At 41.8% G+C, this 24,003-nt stretch overlaps 1 protein-coding gene across 4 annotated transcripts in view; it reads right to left on the bottom strand.

Annotated features, from left to right (window-relative positions):
* Positions 1–24,003, bottom strand: part of MOBP (myelin associated oligodendrocyte basic protein) — a 66,880-nt gene that overhangs the window by 22,853 nt on the left and 20,024 nt on the right. For 2 of the 4 annotated variants that reach the window (XM_034956159.3, XM_034956164.3), the window contains exons 3-4: positions 7,109–7,318; positions 6,529–6,864 (exon numbers count right to left, since the gene is read on the bottom strand). In XM_034956159.3, coding sequence (XP_034812050.1) covers positions 6,529–6,864; positions 7,109–7,314 — 542 coding nt within the window. In that variant the 5' untranslated portion in view covers positions 7,315–7,318. Of the gene's footprint in view, positions 1–6,522; positions 6,865–7,108; positions 7,319–9,850; positions 9,917–24,003 lie in introns of all 4 variants that reach the window. The other 2 variants (XM_034956163.3, XM_034956166.3) reach the window with 2 other exon arrangements.

Raw genomic sequence — 24,003 nt, 5'->3', positions numbered from 1 at the left:
CTGATAGTACCAAGTGTTAACAATAAGCCCAGGTTACTGGTAGGAATGAAAAATGTTACAATTTCTTTGGAAAATAATTTAGCTGTTTCTTAGAAGTTTAAACAAATATCTACCATATTACCCAGCATTACCAGTCCCAGTTATTTACCCAATAGAAAGGAAAACTTATGTTCACATAATGTTCACAGCTTTATTCATAATCACCAAAACTGGAAACAAACATCTTTCAACCGGCGAGTAGCAAACTGTGGCATGTGAATCCATATATACATATATATATATATATATACACACACACACACACACACAAACATATGTGCACGTATGTATATACATATATGCACATACATATAAACATACACATATATATAGAGAGACTATATGGATGCATATGTATATATACTATATACATATATACTGTATAGGGATGCCTATATATATAGTTGTGTTCATCCAAGGCTGGGGTTTTCCCAGGGGTATAAGACAGATATTCAGAAGGCAAGGGATTCTAGGGTATTTGTGAAAGAGATTAAAATGTTGGGGCCAGGCGCGGTGGCTTACGCCTGTAATCCCAGCACTTTGAAAGTCCGAGGTGGGCAGATCATGAGGTCAGGAGTTCAAGACCAGCCTGACCAACATAGTGAAAGCCCTCTCTACTAAAAATACAAAAATTAGCCAGGCATGGTGGCGCATGCCTGTAATCCCAGCTACTCAGGAGGCTGAGGCAGGAGAATCACTTGAACCCAGAAGGCAGAGGTTGCAGTGAGCCGAGATCATGCCATTGCACTCCAGCCTGGGCAACAGAGTGAGACTCCGTCTCAAAAAAAAAAAAAATGCAACAATATGGTTCAAAAGCACTATGTTAAGTAAAAGAAGCCAGGCTCAAAAGGCTATAATATTACATAATTCCACTTATATGGAATCTTAGAAAAGGCAAAAGTATAGGGACAGAAGATAGGTCAGTGGTTACTATGGGCTGGGGAGTTGACTGCATAGGTGAAATATAAGGAAATTTTGAAGGGTAATGAAAATATTCTATATCTTACTTGTGGCAGTAGTCATAGGACTATGTGCATAGAAATGTATGCCAAAAGAGTTTAATTTTACCACATGTAAATTATACTTCAGTAAGCCTGATACATATGAAGTATGTGTGTGAGCATATAAACTACACATGCATACATGACACTTTTGAGGTACATGCTTCCTTTTTTGTCTGAATGCATGCAATTGAACTATAACTGCCCAAAGGAAACTGCTTAGTGATAGGATAAACACAATTCTGCTTATACCCAGCTACTATCGTCCTGCTGTGTGCTGTTCTCCAGTGATGCTTAGCTGCCCAAAAACAAACATGGTGAAGCCAGTTAGCTGGGTTCATCAAAGGCTGGGGTTTTCCCAGGGGTGTAAGACAAATATTCAGAAGGCAGGGGATTCTAGGGTATTTGTGAACGACATTAAAATGTTGGGATATCATTTCTAATTTGGAAAGCGAGGAAAGTGGAGTCTGATAGATGGAGATAAAAATGGAGGAGTCAGAACACTGGAGGCACATGGTAAAGTTTAAGAACAGTTGCTGTGAGGGCATTTGGCAAACAAGTTGGAAGAGAAGCAGAGTGTGGATGTGGAGTTGTGTGATTCCACTGATAATTTCAGAGGTGGCAATCTGTTTCCTTTCATTGGAGAAGGAGCTCCTTAAGAACAAATGATTTATATACAGCTCTGTTGAGCTCAGCTCAGCCAGCCCTAACTACTGCCTAGAAGCCTGGTCTCTAACATTCCAGGTGTACCCTAACCTTCTCAAACTTCTAGCTCGCTCATTCTCAGGCATGACCTCTATCTTAATGCCTATTAATGGGTCTCTCTCTACTTTGCACAATCTAACAGCTTTTCTTGTTCCCATCAAAGGCCAATCCCTCCATATGTGCTATGGAGGAGACTTATTTTATCAACTACCTCCATTCCCTCTACTTTGTTTCTAGCTTGATCTCAATCCTGCACCCCTTCCCATCAGAAAGCCAAATTGGCCAGCATTTATATGCAGGGGAAAATTGGAAGTTACAATGTGCTTAGGTTTCCAACTTGGGGGATTAGTTGGACAGCTGTGTTATTTGCTGAGATAGCAAACAAAAAGAAGAACAAGCTTTGTAGGAAAGAAATCAAGTGTAGACAGATTAGGTTTTCCAACATCAAATTGATCTGCTGAGTGAATAGGCTCACATATTAATGTCAATGATGAATTAAGGTTTAGAAGTCATCACATGTGAGTCATAATTAAAACCACAAGAGAAGGCAAAATCACATAAGCAGAGAGCTCAGTATGGAACCCTAGGGGACCTCAAGGTTGAGCAATTGGCAGAAAAGGAAGCACTCACAAGAAGATGAAGAAGGAAAGTTCCTGCAGAGAAAAGGAAGAAGAGAGTCACAGAAACCAAGAGAACAGAGAGTTTAAAGACTGAATGAGAGAACAGCCCAACAAATCCAACAGAAAGCACCATTGATATACAGATTGGGTTCAGCACTCATTAGGAAAAGCAGCATGAAGGCCACAGGTAACCATTAGAGCAAACACTACTGGTGCCTTGCCCATAACCCCTTGCCCTTACCACTCTTGTGCTCAGCCCCACTTCCAGGTGCCAGTACTTGCCTTTCTTTTCCTGAGGGCTTTTATCTTGCTGCTGCAGTCCACTTTGCCATCTCCTTAACAAGCTAGACGTGTCAAAGAATGAATGCCCCCATCCTTGAAGCAGCGTTGGCTGACTAATGACTGACGAGAACTGGTGTATAAATATCCCAGTTCCTCCACCCCTCTGGTAAGATAACTGACGCACATGTCTACACTGTTCCCCAGAGGTCCTCGGCAGGACTAAGTCCCAGGAACCCACGGTGAGAATTGGTTAGATAATGCTTTTTTTTAATTGGCTCTTTCCCTTCCTTATCTTGCTTCCCACATTCCTCCAGTGTCCCCTTCACCTCCCAAATAAACTTCTTGCCCTTGCATTATTACTTCTGGAGGAATCTGCACAAGAGGAATTCCAGGGGCGGGGGTGCTAAGGGAAGAAATTAGAACACAATGAATTGAAGAGCAAATGGGATTTGAGGAAGTAAAGATGACGAGTTTACACTATTCTTTTTAAAATTTGTCTAAGGTAGAGAGAAAAGAGGATAGGGCCAGACGTGAACAGTCAATATGAGAGAGCAAAACACGTCAAAATGCTAATGAGAAAGAGACAAGATACAAAGGCTGAAGTGGTTAGGGGGGTTGCTAAGTTGTACAGCAAGACCTCAAAGGAGATAAGAGGTTGGAAGATCACAGGGAGGGGTGGGGGACTGGCCTCATCAGCGAATGAATGCTTCAACCTCTGAGGCTGAGGGGAAGGATTTAAAGACAGATGCATATTCTGATGAATGTGTGGGGGCTGGTGGAGCCAGGACAGTCTGGGGAGTGGCTGGGGTTCATCCATTTGTGGTGGCACCAACCCACCAGGCTATAAAGATTTTCCCAAACTGCACTCAGCAGCTCTATGCACACATGACCATCCTCAGCAGCTGGAAAACCAATGCAGGCAGGTTGTGAGCTTGATCTAGAATCAGGGATTTATAAAACGAGTGTTGAAGGAGAATGAGAGACAATTGGGTTAAGGCTATCAGAGAAGGCATAGTTAACCATGTGGTCTGGACCAGGTAAGGACCTGTGACCAGGCAGAGGCTGTCACACTCCAAAACAACACACAGCTCCCAGGACTGGAAGCCTCTCTGGCTAACCTAGGCCTCTGCAAAAGCATCTGTTCTGCATAAGCATTGTGCTATAGGGACTACCAGGATGTATAAAGGACTGCTCCCAGATAGGAAAGAGTATATGCCACAGATAGGGCAAAATTCAAGAGTTCAGTCACCCAAACTAATAAAAGCAATAATGCAACCTGAGACACAGGCAGAACAAGAGCCTGAACAGAAAGCAAAGAGCTCAGGCCTTTTCTCTAGCTCTGCTGTTACCTGGAAAATCATAGTCTTCCAGGCTGCTTGTGTGCAGGGCTCAATTTAATAGTATAAAACATGCTGTGCAGAAAAAAATGAGTCAAAGGCACACACAGCACTTCCCAATATATGTGACTGATTGACTCCAAATTAACCACCCACAGCCATGGTGGTTTTCAAAGAACCACAGATCCCCAGCTCCCAAAAGCAGAACACTGAAACCAAAAGAGGCCCAGGACATACCTGTTAAACCCAAAGGCAAGGACAACCTTGTGAAATCCTAAAATCTTAGAACTGAGAGGACAGAATAAACTAAGAGGGAGATGCCACGGTTTCCTCCTATCAAATATTATGAATGCTACCATGTTTAATCAGGATGCTGGAAATCATACAATCAGTTTCTAAGATTAAATCATTCTCTGGTTTTTGAGAAGACCTATCCAAGGGAGTTATTAAGAATCCAATTAGGCCTTTGCCAAAATTATTTAACCTCTAAAAGCAATACCTCTGAAATAGCACTGTTTCAGAAAGCAAGTTGGCTTCAGAAAATCTTTTTTACCCTTTCTTCATGTGCAAGTTAGTAGCTCTGCTTAAGAGCAAATATTTCTCATCACATCAACCTGCCTCCCACTCCTTTGATTCAAAATAGTCAATCAGTATCAATAAAAGGAATAGACAATATGATGAAGAAGTGGCTCCAATATATTACCTGAAGACCTTTGGGAATCTAAGAAGGAAAAATGAATATCTCAAATAGGACTCAAGACAGTGCATAAGTGAAGTCATGGGACATTACGAATGAAGACTTTCAGATCCTCTGTTCCCAGGTAAGGGACAATGGCTGAGGAGGTAATAACGGCCTGTGGAGGCACCTTCTCTGATACCCACTGAAATTAGTTAACTGAGGGAGTCAAAGCACACCAACACTAGGGTATCTCCTGAATTTAGGTGAATACACTGATCAAGGTTAGGTCCAGACAAATCTGTGGGTATGGTGAAGTTTGCTTTCATTGTCTTCTAACTCCTTTCCATGTCCTGATTGAACTCCAGCCACCCAAAGCCACCACTATAGGTGGCATGCCTTTTATACAATTAATTTCCTCTGTTTCATACATTTTCTAACTACTTCCATATATCAATACTTACCTGTCCTAGGACCCTTCTACTCAGGCTCCTTAAGAGGGACTCAGTTAATGACTAGGTAACCTGTCATACAACTTGCTATTAAAGTTTTAGTGACTAGTTACTTCCTTCACAAATTAAACTTGCCTAATCTTGTGCCTTTTTAATGCTTTCACTTTTGGTACCATAAATTTATCACTCTCCACATTTCTTTACCTCACATCACAAATAATCTGGATTATTCATTTATGGATTGTTTAGGTCAGCATTGCTCATTGTGTAGTCTGAGTACTGTCTACATAACTGTACCTTTGGGGGGTGAATGCTTACTAAAAAGGCACGTACCCAGGCCTTAGTGGTGACCCAAAAATCACATTTTCTAGGGGCATCTTTAACATTCTTCCCCATTGACTCTTCTTCCTCCTAAATCAGTAAACATCATGTGATACCTACACATAGTAGATGCTACACAAGTGCTAGGTATCAGAGTAGATAGGAGAATCTCAAATACAATTAACACCCACTACTAACTTATAAACAGATTCAGTTCCAAATAGTAAAAGGTCTAAAAAGTTGGCATGCTGATATACCTTCAGAATAGTAAAATAAATAAATAAATAAATAAATAAATAATAAAAAATTGGCCAGGCATGTGTGTATTGGGGCAAGAATATAGAGGAAATCTCTGTACCTTCCCCTTAATTTTGCTGTGAACCTAAAACTGCTCAAAAAAAAAAAAAAAAAAATAGCCTACAGAGCCAATAACTCCCTGCTTATGGTTCTCATGGTCCCATGTACATGCATATTATGAAAACATTAGGGCACTGATCCCTACACGATGACACCTATGCTTATTTGGTCCTGGTAAATCTCAAACAACACGGCTTCCTCACTGCCATATTCCCTTCCCCCAGCACATCAAATGGAACTTTACAGGTATGCAATAGGATTTGTTGAGTAAGTGAATGAGTGAATGAATGAATGGTATTGCCACTGAGATTGACATCAGATGAAGTGTGTTGGGAAGATGGATGGGTCCAATGGATTACCCTCTCCTTTTACTTATACGGATATTGATTAGAGTCACCATTCATTATCTCCCTGAGGCATAGGCATTGAGGAACTCATTTATTCAATCTGTTACCATGGTCAATAATCTCAATTGATAGATTAACAACTTCCAGTCCTATTAGACAACGGAAGCAATGGCCACAGCCACCTGAAGTATGCACCAATAGCACCTAGGAGGAAACCAGAAGCCACACTAGGTATTTCAAACAGAGGGGATTTAATGGAGGGAGCTGATTACACAGGTTGGGTAATAAGGCTGAAGAGGGCCATGGAGACAGCCCAGTGTTAGTAAACACAGGAAGCAACTACTAACCTTAGGGCTGGGGAACAAAAGGGAAGAGATGGTGTTACCAGAACCTAGAAGCTTTGACGGGGGACCCCCCACGGCTGGCGCCTGGCCCTCTGAGGGGGCTGCTGCGCGGCTGTTGCTTGGACTTCTGAGGGGGACGCTGCTTGGCTGGCGGTGGTCGGACCTCTGGGCGGGGACGTGGCTGACGCTCAGACCTCGGAGGGGACCGTGGCTGACGCTCAGACCTCGGAGGGGACCGTGGCTGACGCTCAGACCTCGGAGGGGACCGTGGCTGACGCTCAGACCTCGGAGGGGACCGTGGCTTGGCTGGCGCTCTGACCACCGCGGGGGGCGCAGCTGGCTGTTTCTTGGGCCTCTGAGGGGACTTGGCACGGCGGCTGGTTCTGAGAGGGCCAAAAGAAGCTGGAGGCGGGAGCCAGGGCTCTCCTCTGCTGCTTAAGCGACGCTGGCAGGAGCTGGAAACAGGTAGGAAGGCCCTGCTCCCCCACCCACCTTCCAGTCTCCCTGGAGTGCCTTCCGGTGTAGCCGACTAGGGGGAAGAGTGGGGTGCGGAGCGGGAGGGGCGTGCTGGGAGCCGAGACCACGCGCTGTGCCCAACTGGTGCCGCGGGGCTGGGCGGCCGCTTACCTGGTCTTCTGGCAGGCGCAGCAGATCCAGTCCTCCTCTTTCTTCTGGTAGAAGCAGCCGCTCTTACAAATGCTGTATTTCCGATCCACTATCTCCTTCTTGGAATTGAGGAAGGTGAACGGCGGGCAGCAGTGTATGCTGAAGTGTTCGGAGTACTTCTGGTTTTTGGAGAGTCTGGGACCCTCCTTGGCCGGTTTCTGACTCATCTCACTGGAAATCGCCGATGCAAGGAGACAGCAGGAGACATAAATGCACATCAGGAAAGGGAGCCCTCTACTCAGGAAGCCCCCTGCTACTCCCATAATCCAAGGTAACATTCAGGGGGGCCCTACAGAGCAAAACCCTGGAAGACCAACTTCCCCCCAACTCCGTGGAAAGGAACTCAACTAACAGTTCATTAATTTTCATTTGTGTATTTTTAAAAATCGTGTTTTTGAGAGAAAAAGAAACATGGGCTCTTGTTTTCCTTATGTTTTAGAGACCCATGTAAGATAGGAAAACATTTAAAACCAAACATATCCTTGACTAAATAATATTCTAGAGTTAGGAAAAGCCTTTTCTCTAAAAAGCAAAATAAAAAATTTATTATTATTTATTATTAAAACAATCATCATTCATGCAATAAAATACTACACAAGGAAAAAGAACAAACTGCTGACCTGCTGACATACATCAACACATTTTGATCTCACAGACATACCATTGAACAAAAGAAGTCAGACACAAGAAAACAAGCTGTGTGTATAGGAGGTTCAAGAACAGGCAAAACTAATCGATGGTGCTAGAAATCAGAGCATAGTTATATTTGGAGAAGGTGGGTTCCAACTCAGAAGGGGCAACAGGGGAGCTTGCTGGAGACTGAAAACAGTCCTTCTAGGAATGTGACAGATGCAGAAATAGTCCTACCTAACACTGCAAAACACCAAAGCCCACAGGGGACTTACGTGACTATCAATCAACAAGAATCAACTTAGTTAATGAGCATAAACTGGATACTGAGAATGTCTCTGCTCTCAACAAACTCAGGGTCAGGTTGGAGATGCATATGTGCAGTATGTAATTACAAAACACTGTTATGTTGGCCAATACAAGTGTGTACAAAGCATGGAAAAAGGATGGATTCCTTGAAGACAGAACCTATAATCTGGGTTTTTAAGGATGAGTACAGAACAATAACTAAATAACTTTGAGGGGATATTTTAATTTTTTTGTCTGTTGGTGTGGTTGTCTTCTACTACAAATAGAAATGACAGCTGAGAAGCAGGTAGAATGCAGTTACAAATACGTTGTTTTTGCACCTCTGTTTGTGATCATCAAAATTGTGTGTCATATCTGTTACGTATGTTAAAAATATTCTTTCCCAATGTTTCACTTGATTTTATCATGCAAAAATAGTTTTATGTAATTAAGTATCTTAGATCTTATTAAAGGTTTTGTATTTTTCCCAGAAAGTTTTCCCCATTCTGTCAGCTTTTAACATACTCATGATGCCCCATTTTAAAAGAAAATCCTCTCTGGATCCTGCTCCCGTGTCTTTTTGCTTCCCTATTACCCTCCTCTTTTGTATAGGTAAAGTTCTTGAAAAGTTATTAATACTTTTTCCCTCCATCTTTACATCTTCCACTCACTCACTCATCAGTGCACCCCACTGTGGCTCCTGGCCCTTTCCTCCCAAGGAAAAATGACTCTACATAGCTCCCCAGAGACCTCCATGCTGCTAAACCAATTGCCTTCATATTTGGTCTCTCTCCATCTAAAGTCTTTCCTTTCCTGTGACACCACATTCTCCTAGATCTCCTCCTCTATCTCTAGTCTCTCCTTGTCCATTTCCCTTATAGGCTCATCTGCTTTTGGCAAACCTTTCAGTTTTTTAACACTAAACTTTTAATGTTAGAGTTATTTAAGGTGTAATAAATACTAAATAATAAATGAAGTTACCTTCACCCATTTAATTTAACATTTACTATATACTTTGGTTTTGCCTGGCACAGTGCTCAGTTCACATACTGGACACAAAGCTAAATCATGCTGAGTCCAGTCCTCAAGAAACTTATCCACCAGTGGGAGATACAGGCAAGTAAGTGATTAGAATGCACATAATGTGCTAATGGCCAGAAAAACTTCATTTACTGAGACCAAATAAGTACAAGTCACTGAGATGAGGAAGTGGGTAGAGCAGATAAACATCCTGCTCACAATGAGCTCACCTTGTAGGTAGAGGAATGTCCACAGACATCAGTGAGTGTCATACAAGGCCAGCATGCTCTGCAACATGAGAATGTGCTGGCGCAATGGCATGAAAAGTCCACAGAAGAGAGGGCAATATGTTGGGCTAGAGAACAAGGTGAAACTTCATGGGCAGAGGCATTTCATCTGGCCAAAGATGAGGGCTTGGGAATGACTGATACCTAAGCAGATACACAGTGAATTGCATTACCCCCGAGAGCCCTCATCCTATCTGCATTGCAGAATTGGAAGACATAATAGAGCCAGGACACAGGCAATGAGGCAGGTGAAGTGTCTAGCCCATGTGACTGGGAACACAGTCATGCCATCAGCTAATCAGAGGTCTAAGTAGATGAGAAGGAGGGAGATCATCTCATGGGTCTGAGACACAATGAGTTTAAAGAGCCAAGGACATCCATGAAGAAACAGGCATTCTAAACTCAGGACCTAAAGCTCTCATTTTGAGAGCGCTTCACCTCATGGAAGGGGGCACAACGTCGGGCATGGATGAGATACCTGTGAACTCAGCCAGGAGTCAGTCAAGGGAAGGCTTCCAGGAGGAGGCGTGGACCTGCCTTCAAGCTGCAGGAAGAAGGAGTAATGGGTATTCAGAAAGGTAGGATGAGTAGCAGTCTCCTAGGAGAGAAATTGCTGAATTTTCAAAAGGAGATGATCAGATATATTCAAAGGAGCCCTTTACCCAGACAGGTATGTATAGACCAATGAGAAGCTGCAGCTGACTTATAGGGTCAGATTCATTGCAAAGACCCTAAACGTCTGCTAAGCCCTTCCCCAAGTCCTACATAGGTCGCTAAGTTCAGCTAGAGTTTCTCCTCCCATGGGAAATAATGAAGTGAAACACTTTAGGATTAACCTTCAGGAGTAATTTCTTCAGGTGCCCAGCACATGGAGACTGTTACTCAACTCTCCACAGGCAACCCAGGCATTCCCAATTCCTCTGGCCTTCTAGGGTCACCTTTTCCCAAACGGCTCAGGCACCCGTCACAAATAACAGAAAATCTAGCTCTTACTCCAACTGTTTAAGAAATAACTAGTATGTGATAAGAAGGAGATTTGAAGTCCACTGTGACTCTGAATTCCTTCCCTAATTGAATTCTCAAATCCCACTCACTGCTCCAGCTGATGTAATGCCTGGGTCACTGTATGCCCATCTGCACCTCCGCCCAGTCATTTCTTCCCCCAGCGCTTCAGGGGAAAATTGTTTCTTACTCCATGACAACTTCCCTCACTCCCTGTCTCCCCCGACCATGTCCGGCAGGGGGCAGCATCACCTCTAGTTATCCATCGATGCATGGTCCTGAAGGAAAAAGTAATTCTCTTCCCTGGAAGAACCTCGCCATTTCTAACACAACCACCTGAAAATGCATCCAACTTTCAAAATAATGTTTTCTCCCTCCTTTAGTAAAATGTTTATATTTTTGAAAAGACTGGCGGGCGGATCACGAGGTCAGGAGATTGACACCATCCTGGCCAACATGGTGAAACCCGGTGTCTACTAAAAATACAAAAATTAGCTGAGTGTGGTGGCACGTGCCTGTAATCCCAGCTACTCGGGCAGCTGAGGCAAGAGAATCGCTGGAACCCGGGAGGCGGAGATTGCAGTGAGCCGAGGTCGCGCCACTGCACTCCAGCCTGAGAGATAGAGCAAGACTCCATCTCCAAAAACAAAAAACAAAAACAAAAACAACAACAACAACAAACTGGCCTCCTAACTCTTTCCCCAGGTGGCAGAAATACAGCACTTAGTTGGGGTACCTGCTTAAGCAGTTCTATATACTGCTTCCCCAACTATCGGCCCCACGCCACCCTCCAATTTAAAAACGCTAAGCCTCACATGCTAAATCAGAGTCATCGTTTTATAACACACCAGGATTGCTAGTAAATTCCTTGGAAATACAGGCTGTTAAATTAAGTTTAGCCTAAAGCCACATCCTTACATATTTTAAGTTCCGCCTAACGGTTTATTTGTACATAGTAAACCGTAACCTAACTGGATGGGTACATTGTAACCCAGTCTTATACCAATCACAGAGTTTTAGTCAATCACAGACAGCCAACAGTGTTCAAATAGGCAAATTCCAGCTGTAAGCAGTCCAGCTGTTTCTGTACCTCACTTTTGGTTTCTATTTGTCACTTTCCTTTCTCTGTCCATCGATGTTTTCTGACCGTGTGGTGGCCCTGGAGTCCCTCTGAAACTAATCTGGTTCTGGGGACTGTCTGATCTGTGAATTGTTCTTTGCTGAATTAAACTCTGTTAAATTGAATTTGTTTTATTAAAGTTTTCCCTTTAATAAAGCAAATAACTAACAGCGAAGAAGTAACAGTTTACTGAGCACCATTGTGTATAGTTGTTTTGCATACTTTATCTCATTTTATAATGTGGCGTTATTAACAAACTAAAGATGGAAAATCTACAGAACATGACTAAGTCCATAAGCCAGTAAGAGGCAGCAAGGGATTTGAATCCACATCTGTGTGACTCCAGCATCCCAAGCACTTTAGACAGGTCCAACACTGTTCTGTGCTTCCTATAGACTCAACCCTCCTCCCAAGGAATAGGAGTCCAGGTGCTGGGCCCAGACTAGACTTCAGAGGACTAGAGATGGACCCAGGGGTGGGATAAGTCTCAAAGATCCATGAGTCTATGTCCTAGGGTGACAAAGACTGAAAGTTGGGGAAACAAATCACTCCAGAAGAGAAAGATAGAGAATGGAGTTTGGAGACTTCACAACAACAGAAACCAGGACTTCTCTGCCAGCGCCAGAAGGGTCCCTGTCCGGGACTGGTAGTAAGCTTGGGATGGGCCTTGAGGGAAGTGTGACCTACAGGCACTTCTGCAGCTCCTCCCCTCCAGTGAATTAGTGGATTAAAAAAATCTATATTCACTGCTGAAAGTTAGAAAACTCAGATGGATGAAAATAATATGCCCAGTGCGGTAGCTCATGCCTGTAATCCCAGCTCTTTGGGAGGCCGAGGCGGACAGATTACTTGAGGTCAGGAGTTCGAGACCAGGCTGGTCAACATGGTGAAACCCCATCTCTACTAAAAATATAAAAATTAGCCAGGCCGGGTGAGGTGGCTAACGCCTGTAATCCCAACACTTTGGGAGACTGAGGCAGGCGAATCACCCAAGGTCGGGAGTTCGAGACCAGCAGGACCAACATGGAGAAACCCTGTCTCTACTAAAAATACAAAATTAGTTGGGCATGGTGGTGCATTCCTGTAATCCCAACTACTTGAGAGGCTGAGGCAGGAGAATCGCTTGAACCCGGGAGGCGGAGGTTGTGGTGAGCCGAGATTGCACTATTGCAATCCAGCCTGGGCAACAAGAGCGAAACTCCGTCTCAAAAAAAAGAAAAAAAAAATTAGCCGGGCGTGGTGGTGGGAGCCTGTAATCCCAGCTACTCAGGAGGCTGAGCCAGGAGAATTGATTGAACCCAGGAGGCAGAGTTTGCAGTGAGCCAACATCACTGCACTCCAGCCTGGGCAACACAGTGAGACTCTGTCTCAAAAAAAAAAGAAAAGGAAGCCGGGCGCGGTGGCTCACGCCTGTAATCCCAGCACTTTGGGAGGCCAAGGTGGGCGGATCATGAGGTTAGGAGATCAAGACCATCCTGGCTAACACGGTGAAACCCGTCTCTACTAAAAATACAAAAAAATTAGCTGGGTGTGGTGGCGGGCACCTGTAGTCCCAGCTACTCAGGAGGCTGAGGCAGGAGAATGGCGTGAACCTGGGAGGCAGAGCTTGCACTGAGCCGAGATCGGGCCACTGCACTCCAGCCTGGGCGACAGAGCAAGACCAGTCTCAAAAAACAAAAAAAAAAAAAAGAAAAAAAAGAAAAAGAAAAAGAAAATAATACAAATTCATAAATTCTTACCCCATGGTTAGCCACTTGTAAAATATGTTAACTTTTTTCTTTGAGAATATTTACCTGTAAATATACAGTTAATAAAAAGTAGGACCACACCTTACATATTTTTCAAATTTATATTATTGAAAAAATCATTCACTTTTCAAGTTCATGTTGTCTGTAGTGTTCTCTTACTGTTTTTAAAATTTGTAATAAATCTGTAATTATAATCTTCTCTATAGTTTATATTCTATATTTGTATCTTCTCTCATTTTTTGAGTACTTTTGTCAGAAGCTATCTACTTCATTTTTTTTCAAAAGTAAGGAAGTGGTTTTCTTGTCTTTGTTCTTTTTTCCCCCAGTTTATTCATTTCTGTATGCACTCATAATTTCTTTTTTTCTTCTTTCTTTTCTTTTTTTTTTTTTTTTTTTTTGACAAGGTCTCACTCTGTAGCCCATTCTAGAGTACAGTGGTGCAATCACAGCTCACTGCAGCCTCAACCACCCGGGCTCAAGCAATCCTCCTGCCTCAGCCTCTCAAGTAGCTGGGACTACAGGTGCGTGCCACTACACCCAGCTAATTTTTTTTTTTTCTGTAGAGACAGGCTCTCCCTGGGCTCAAGTGATCCTCCCACCTCAGACTCCCAAAGTGCTGGGATTACAGGCGTGAGCCACCACTCCTGGCCTATAATTTCTTTTCTTCCATTTTCTTTATATTTGTGTTATTTTTTTTTCCTTATTGAGTCAAATGCTTCATATATGTACATTTATGGCTATAACCTTTTCCATTGTGCAACTTCAGCTGCATGCCACAAATATTAAAATAATTTTTAATCTTCATTTTAATTATGGATGAGTTCTTCTTCAATTCATCAGTTATTACAAAATCTATTGTAAAATTTCCAAATATATGGAGATATTTTTGTTACATTGGCTTCTCATTTTAATGCAGTTAGAGAAAGCAGTCGCTATGACAGTGACTCCAACAGTTGTTCAAATTTGCTTTATGACCTTGTTCTACGTGTGCTTGCAAAGACTGTGCATTTCTGGAAACAATTTGGGATTGTCTAGTGAGGATAAAAATGTGCACAAACTGTAGTCTAGCAGTTTACTCCTGGGTACAGGAGCCATCTTGTACCACAGCTCAACCTCACAGGTGAAGCCACTTCCTGTGAGGTGGTGGAGCAAAAATACCAGAGGAGCCTGAATCCTGGAGGACTGTGGAGTTTGTTGTTTCAGGCCTGGACTCTTGAACTCTGAACACCTTTTATATGAGAGACAAACTTCCACCTTGCATAAACCACTATTATTTCAGTTACAAGTAACCAAATACATTCCTAATTGGTTAGACTCAGTTTCCTATAATAATAACAACACTTAACTCGGGGGCGGGGGGGGCTTTGAAAATATGAAATGAAATAAAGTAAATAAAAAATTGTAACTAATGTAAATAACTTGCTTAATAAATTATATTTTCCTTTCACATATGAGAATTCATTTAAATGACCTATCTAATCCTGCTGAATTTTTTAGACACACTCTATTTATCTCACTGTGTATCTCTGATGATACTTAAGCATTAATCACATCTTTATTTACTTTAGTGGTTAAAAACAAATTATAAACACTGCATGACGTTTTCACAAAAGATACCACCTAATTGCAAGCAAAGATAACTATGAACTCTCTGGCAGGATGAGGGAAAAAAAAACAAATTTGAAACTGCAAAATATAATCTTCTCCAGGTTTCCATATAACCTAAAACTAAAGAGGAGAGAAAAGTGAAGCAAGCATTCAAAGAAGGAGAAGAAAGTGAAGGGAAGGATCCAAAGAAAGGAAAACAAAAACCTTTCCACCATTTATTGAGCACCTAGTATGTTCCATATGTTTTATATCTAATATTTGTAATTCCCCAAACAACCCTCCAGATAGTTCCTACTATCCCCATTTTACAGATGAGAAGATTGGGGAAGAATTTAAGTGAAATCCCCAACATCATACAATAATAATTTTAAAATAGCAAACTAATAATGGTTAATAGGACTAGTAGACTGCCTAATAACTCAGTAACGAACCTTGATTTTGTTTGGCAGTGCTATATGCTTTGTTTAATCTATATAATTCCCCCATGTGACCACATTCTAGTCAATGAAAGGTAGGCAAAAAGTCTATGGGAAGATGACCTTTCTTCAATAATAAGGCTTTTTATTCAAGAAGGAACCCTCCTCTGGTAAGTGCATCCAGCCCAACCCAGTCATTCCTAGCCCCCAAGAGACAGGATTATTTCAAGCCTTTGGAACTTGTCCCATAGGGTTCCTTCCCCTGTCTTTTACCACTCAACAGTTGCACAGCAAATCCCTCCATTGCCTTGAGGTTCAGCTTAAAGTCAAGACACTCCTTGGGGAGCCTTTCCAGATCCTTCCCTTCCCCCAAAGAGTAATGATCATACCTCCTTCCTTTGTGTTCTGTGAATAATTCTAGGAAAGCATCTAGAACTTTAGTGCTACCCTTACTGTTTCACTGTCTCCTTAAAATTTTTGTCCTTAAGCCTGTTCAATGCCTGATACAGAACAGGTGCTCAGAAGATGTTTGATTAAAAATGAGAGAATGAACAAAGGGTGCCTTTCACAACAGCTGCAGAGCCCTTAGCCACTTATGTCCTGTCCCCAGATGCTCTCTAGCAGTCCCATGTTCCAATGGGGATTCAGGCAAAAATGTCTGTTCAGTAGAGGAAGGGACCTTTCTCACTAACCTTGAAAGTTCTAAAACTGGGCTCTTTAGGGGAAAAAAAAAAAGATTTTGTGAACACAATATATCTTTTTCTAATTCATACAAATTAATTTGCTATCTTTAATCATTACATACACATTTCATTACACGTCCTAGGGGTGGCATTAAGCTCTATGTAACCACCAGTGTCATAGTATCTGTAAACACAGCTTCGCCATTCCCTAAAAAGGCTACAGGAAGAAATTAAAACCATGAGTATAAAGTGGATTTTTTGCCCTTCTTCCCACCCTTCCTTCTTTCTTTTTATCATCTTTTCTGAAAAAAGCAATCGGGATGTGGCATAATCATGTCATGAAAGCCACAGGTGGCCCTCAATTCTGGGCAGTCCTCTGGAAAGGAAAGAAAATGCAAGTGGTAAGTTGACATGCTGCAGCCCACTTGCCCCTTCATATCTGCATGGCATCACAGGAAGTCAGACATGCAAACGGGTATAGAGTTTGCAGAATGAAGGGTAGATGCAGGTCAATATTTTGAAAGCAGAATAGGTCTTCAATTCTTTCACTCAGCTCCCTCACAACCTTGAGCAAGGGTCTGTTCTTCCCTTGGTATAAAGAACTCAACATGGGAAGAACAGGAGACAAGCTTTGACCTTGACTGTGCACCCAGGACCTGAACCCTATGTGAGAATAACACACTGGCTTCAGATATCAAAACTCCAAAGGAAAATAATGATCAGTCTCCAGATCTATTATATGAATTAAGGAATGGGATGTTTAATATATACTTAAGAAAGAAATTTCAGGTTAATAAAGCAAGAAATTTCAAATTTATTCAAATCGAGATTGATTTTACCAAAAAAAGCACAACTTTTTTTTACTTCTCTGTAACTGTAGAATTGATGTGATATTACAAGCCCAACCCATGATGAATATTGGCTGAGAAAGAAAGTGGAAAGAAGAGAGCAACCAAAACTCTAAATTTATAGTGGCTTGGTCACTTCTAGCTGAAACCATCCCTTCCTACTTTGTAGTCAGAGTTCAGTTCCCTAACATGACTATTTCTCACCTCCCTCTCTTCCTTCTCAAGGTGGATAAGAGTATGAAAAAGCTGAGTATCTTCATGGCAGTGAGGGAAGGGGTGGCTGGTCTGGGTGGTGTCCTCTGCTAGGCCTTGCCATGGGGTGCCTCATCTGGTCTCACTCACCTTTTAGCATGAATGACACACATTGCTACTGACCACTTGATCCAACCAAAGCCACTGGTCATCAGGCTCCTGACTCAGTAGCCTCCTATTCTGGTCCAGCTGTCCTCTCAGCTCCTTCACATCTATTCTAGGAAATGTTTGGTTCCCATGCATTACGAGTAGGGAACCAAGAGCATTATTCTGGGCCATTGGCTTAGACAGCCTCCCAACCAAAGCTGTGCAGTCACTCATAGTCATGCTGGATGAGGCTGAGGGCAGCCTTTTCTAGAGGCTTGCAGGGCCCCCACTACACTATTCCTGTTGAAGTGTGTCACTGCCCCTCATACACACACAAAAAATTTTAAACCTATCTGGATGATTCTACCACACCATACCACATCCCCCACCATGGTTTTGAGGTTTCGCCTAGAAAAAGGAGAAAACAAATATCTGCCTCCTTAGCTTCCTCTCTCTCTCTTGCTTTTTCTCTTCTTTCCCATTCTTTTGGCTAGAAAAACTCTTCTTTCTGCTTCCTCCTTCTCTCTGGCAAAGACTTGGCCTCTAGCCTACTCTCTTTTCACCTCCAGGCACCAAACCTGAGGCTCAGCTTTCTTTGCAGAAAGGACATGCATTTTACACCATAGAGGAAACTCAATGGTCTGAGTTGTCTGGTATGATTCTTGGTATGTAAGCTGCCAGTCCATTTGAAATTAAGAATTACAAAAACCCAAAATATATTATTTTGCTATTTCCTAAATCATACCCATTGAGAAGCATAAGTTATAAATAATAGCTAATAATAGTACTACTGATGGAGAGCTCACTGTAAGTCAGGCACTCTTCCAAGTTCATGACATTTATTCATCTATTTAACCCTGGTAATAATCCTAGGAGATAGATTACATTTATCCTTATTTTACAGATGAAGAAACTGAGGCCCAGAGAAGATAAAAAAGAATTGGCACAATTTATGAGTGACCGGTGAGATTAATTGTCTGTTATAATCCGTACCACACTGTTTATACAGGGGAGATGGGGCCTCAGTGACATCATCAATTTGTCATTCACAGTCCAGAGGATGACATCACTGCGACATACCTAACACTAGAGAAAGGGTGAAGATAGTCATAATAAATTACCTATCCCAAGCCTCTTTCTTTGTTCCCACTTTAAGGAACAGAATGGAAAAGTGTTCCCTTCAGTGACCTAAGAATGTACTCCATAGGACACAGAATTTCCCCCATAAATTCACAAAGTAGAAAAGACTTGAGCAAATAAGGTCATGTTCTTCCTAAACCTTCCCTTTCCTTTTTCCTAATTCCTTCCGGTACATGGCTGTAATTTCTCAAAACCCACACCATCACCCCCTGTGCCTTCAAATGATTAGAAAAAACTGTAAGGAAGAGGCCAGGCGCAGTGGCTCACACCTGTAATCCCAGCACTTTGGAAGGCTGAGGCAGGCAGATCACCCAAGGTCAGGCGTTCGAGACCAGCCTGGCCAACATGGTGAAACCTCATCTCTACTAAAAGTACAAAAATTAGCCAAGGGTGGTGGTGCATGCCTGTAATCCCAGCTATTTGGGAGGCCAAGGCATGAGAATCGCTTGAGCCCGGGAGGTGAAGGTTGCAGTGAGCCAAGATCACGCCACTGTACTCCAGCCTGGGTGACAGAGCAAGACTCTGTCTCAAAAAAAATGAAAAAATTGTAAGGAAGAGATGGAAGCAACTGGGAATTACAATTTTCATAATCTGGTTTTAAGAACAAGAGGAAGTGTCTAACATTTAAAATACTGAATTTTTTCAAAGCATGAAAAATTAACTTTGAGTCTTAAAATATTTATCAATCTTCAATGAGTTTTTGTTAAACCTTGCCTCCATTTCACAATTTAATATTTACTCTCTGAATATCAATGCCCTTGAGAGCAATAAAATCTTTTAACCTTTCATTCTGTGAAGAGAAACAGAAATAAAATATATTTTCAGTAATAATAATAATATGCATGAAAAACTGTAACTTGAATTTTACTAATTGATGAGGACAGGGGGAGGATAGTAGGAAAATCTCAAAGTTAATTTCTGCATATACCCCAGAAACAGGAGTGGTAATGAAACAGAAAAAGTGAAGCATTCACTATTCTTTATCTTTCCTAAAGTCAGCCTAGCTTATTAAAGAAGAGAAGATGAGTGGGGAGATCTTGCATATTTACAAAGTGTGCAAATACAATGTAAGCAGTAAAGATTTGATTCTTATTTAATTATTGATATTCTTATAATTAGCTAACTACAGAAATATTATGGAGTCATTTGAAGACCAACTGAATATTAGACATCCATTTTTAAAGGTGCTTATGAAGAGGTTGTATTGACATAAGAAAATACTTCTCTAATAGCAACTGAAAGCAGCAGGAAGCTAGGTCATTAATTATATGGCAGAAACTCGGAGTGGCCAGCCATCCCAGCTGAAGCCAGTTAACCGTCAATGTGGCAGTCTGCTCGAAGGAACTTATAGCTCCCTCTGTTATCCTCAGTCACCTCCAGAGGTAGCACTCTCACCAGGGGCTGGGACAGGAGCTGGCGGGGGGAACAATACACCCAGCTCCTGCCTTGAGTAGGTAAGATATATTAGTACCCTGGAGAGCAATTCTTGGTGCTAATTTTAAGACTGACAAGGACCCCCTGAACAGTAGATAGGAGCTACTGAGACAATTTATTTATGACCACAATAGATCCCACTGACAGGAAAGGCAGATGATATCAGTCTATATGTGCAAAGAATATACACATAAGATGACTGAAGGTAAAGGCAGCCAAATACAATCCTAACAGTCATCCATTTGAAGATTTATTGAGTATCTTTAAGTGCCAGTGGTGAATAAGACAAAGAAGGTCCCTATGCTCCAGAGCTTAGGGTACAGAGAAGAAGACATTAAAAGACTATCTCTTACCCCATGAGTAGTATATCCAATGTATGACTGAAATGTGATTAGGGCTCTAAAAGGAAGGAACTGGGTGCTAGGAGACAATATAGCAATGAGTCAAATTTAGATTAGAAGGCTAAGGAAGGATTCCTGAAGAAATGAAATTTAATTTGAGATCCAAAAGATACGTGGGAGCCATCCATACATGAGGGAGGAAACAGTTACAGACAGAGGCCTTGAGACTTGATGTCTCCAAGAAACCAGAGAACAGAGTGGCTGAAGCACAGTGAGGGAGGGGAACATTGAGGCTAGGGGCAAGGCATGAGAAAGACCAGGCAGGCCCTTGAAAGTGAGCTAAGGAATGGGAAGGATAGGAAGGTGTTGAAAGATCTTCACTAAAGGAGATAAATCTTCATATTTAGCTTCCATGAAGATCACTCAAGCTCCTTGCAACATAGATTAGAAGTAAGCAGGAGAGGAAATAGGAAAACCAGGGAGACATGACAGAGACTTTGACAAGGGCAGTGGCAGTGGGGGTGGATTTTAGAGGCAAAATTAATAGCACATGAGGACAAACTGGATGTGCGATTTGTTGTAAAGAATAAGGCAAGGATGACTGCCACACTTATGACTTAAGCAAATGCCCAATGAAGCAATTTACTGAGGTGGGGAAGGCTGGGGGGAAAAAGGTAAGAGTACAGTTTTAAACATTTATGTATTCAACAAATATTAATTGAGCACCTACTATGTTCCACACGGGTTAAGCCTGAGATGCTTCTAAAGGTCTAAGTGCTGATGGTGCCACCTAATAGACTAGTCTAGGGTAGGTCAGAGTACAGCATTAGCAAGAAAAGAAACCTAACAATGAACAGGACATGCAGACAGACTGAATGTCAGCAAGGAAGCACAGACATCCAGGATGTCTCCAAGAGAAATTAGGTAGACAGCCAATCATGTTTCTAAGGTGGGGGAATGGTTTAGGGATGGGGAAGAAAAGAATCAAGAGTTCAATCTTAGACATGCTCAGTCTGAGATACTTCTGAAACCTCCAAGTGTCTGTAAAACGGAATGACTGGTCATGTGGATTGAGAAATCACGAGAGAAAGGCAGAAATCAATTGCACTGTATTTGACATAAAAATGAGATTTACAGCCAAGGGAACACAGGAGAACACCCAGGAAGAGAGGGAGTATGGAAAAAAATAATTACTGAAAAAAATTTTATTCACAATAGCAACAAGAATCCTGAAGTACCTAGAAATAAATCAAAGACTAAAATGTATGGATTGTTTTGAGAAAAAATTTCAAAACTTCAGTGAAAGTATAAAAGAATGCATGAATAAATAGAAGGAAAAATTGTGCATAGATAGAAAAAAACTTTATCATAAAGATGTAAACTTTTCCAAAGTGAGTTCAGAACTTCATGCATTTCTTACTAAAATCACCAACAGTCTTTTGTGGCATGTGATGATCTGATTCGATGGAAGGGCAAAGGACCAACAATCAAAGGACTAAGAAAATTCTGGGGCCGGGCGCGGTGGCTCACACCTGTAATCCCAGCACTTTGGGAGGCCGATGCGGGCAGATCACGAGGTCAGGAGATCAAGACCATCCTGACTAACACGGTGAAACGCTGTCTCTACTAAAAATACAAAAAATTAGCCGGGCGTGGTGGCTGGCACCTGTAGTTCCAGCTACTCGGGAGGCTGAGGCAGAAGAATGGTGTGAACCTGGGATATGGGGCTTGCAGTGAGCAGAGATCACGCCACTGCACTCCAGCCTGGGCAACAGAATGAGACTCCATCTCAAAAAAAAAAAAAAAGAAAGAAAGAAAATTCTGAAAAGAATGACAGGACTTTTCATACCCAGATATCCAAACACATTACTAAGCAATAGTAATTAAAATAGTGTGGCATTGCCCAGAAATAGACAAGTGGAACAGTTCTATTCAAAAATAGAAACACAACCATATTAACAAGAGAACTTGATATATGATAGGGATGTTATTATACATTGGTAGGGGGCAGACAGATTCTTCAACAAATAATGTTGATAAAATTAACTTGCAAGGAAAAGTGATTACATCAAAATTAAAAACTACAGGCTGGGCATGGTAGCTCATGCCTGTAATCCCAGTATTTTGGGAGGCTGAGGCAGAATCATTTGAGGTCCAAGATGGAGTTCGAGACCAGCCTGGGCAAAATAGCAAGACTATCCCTACATTTTTTTTTTTTTAATTAGCTGGGCATGATGTCACATGCCTGTAGTCCCAGCTACTCAGAAGGCTGAGATGAAAGGATCTCTTGAGCCTGGGAGTTGGAGGTTGCAGTGAGCTATGATCACACCACTGCACTCTAGCCTGGGCAGCAAAGCCAGACCCTGTCTCTAAAAGCAGAAGTTAAAAAAAAAAAAAAAAGCTACTGTACATCAAAAGACACAATAAACATAGTCAAAAGTTAAGGAACACTGGGAGAATGCAACACATATAATATACAAATAATTCCTATCCAGAATATTTAAAGAACTCGTACAAATCATTAAGAAAAAACAACCCGAAAGAAAATTGGGCAAATCATATGAAAATGCAGTTTACAGAGGAGGAAGTCATGGATGACCCATAAGCATATAAAAATACATTCAAACTCACCAATTATCAAAAAGACACAGGTTATAACAATTGATACCATTCTACAAGAATCAGATGGGTAAAAGTTAAATAGCCTGACATTAACTTAAGAGAGTCCGTAGACAAACAGGAACTCTCACACATAGTTGGTGAAGAGCCACTTCGGAGGGTAAGCTGGAAGTACAGTATGAACTTCCATACTATACACTACACATATACTATACATCTGTATAGTAGCATGGATCACAACACAGGGAGCATTTTTATATATTTTATTTTATTTAATAGAGTCGGGAAATGGATGGACTACCCTAAAAAAAGACAAGAAGAAATTAGAACAAATACCCTAGAAAAAAATTACAATAGTAAACACGTGGAATGAGATACAAACCAGGCATTGTTCAAGGGCTTTACGTATTTAACTTATTTCATCCTCATAACCTCATAATAGCCCCGTTTTGCAAATGAGAGAGTCAGAGAAGTCAGATAACTCAACCAAGATCACAGAGCTAGTAAATGGAGTCCCAGGACCCCAACCAAGGTAAACTAGAATGTATGCCTAACCCTGACACCATGCTCCTTCTAACACAGCAAACTTGAACAGGAGGAAAGCAAATCATAGAGACTCTTTTATAAACTAAAAAGATTATTTTATACAACTTGAGGTTAGAAGTTAAAAGACCAGTGCTTGTATAGAAGAAAATATTCCAACATATAAACGTATGAAGTTTTAGTAACCAGGATGTTTACATTAAAAACAAACTATAAATTTTTTTAAAAAGTAGATAAACAGGGAAATAATAGAAAAAGAGGTATCTTTTATAGCTAGCAATCATATTACAAATATTCTTAACTATGTAGTACTCAGAGAAAGGCAAAGGACAGTAAGGAAGCATCGTTTGTGTCCATCCTGATTGATCCTCAAAAACAGGGGAAATGACGTCAGGTAGGGGGAAAGCAGCCAATCAGAGGCACTGGCGAGGGAGGTGCGTCCATTCAACCACCATTGACTGGACTCGCACTTGGTGAGAGGAACGCCCACAGGCCGGTGAGCCCCAGGCTGTCAGAAAGAACCCATGATTTCCTGCAAGTGAGGAGTGCACACGGGTGCTTCTACAAGAGCTATTTTGGAATAATAACTGGGGGTCCAGAGATTCCATTACCGGCCCAGGTTTTCACATATGCCTAACCACAGCCTTCCAAAAACTGCTCAGCCCCAACTCCTTAGCTGTGATAAAAAATTATCCATGTTTCCCGAAGAGTAATTTCATTCCACATTCACCAGCTCCCGTAGAGACCTTAGTCTCTAAAACCTTGCTAATCCTCTCAGGCCAGAGGCTGA

This window comes from Pan paniscus, chromosome 2 (genome assembly GCF_029289425.2).
Source record: "Pan paniscus chromosome 2, NHGRI_mPanPan1-v2.0_pri, whole genome shotgun sequence".
Classification (NCBI taxonomy): domain Eukaryota; kingdom Metazoa; phylum Chordata; class Mammalia; order Primates; family Hominidae; genus Pan; species Pan paniscus.
This window is presented reverse-complemented; position numbering and strand designations above follow the sequence as displayed.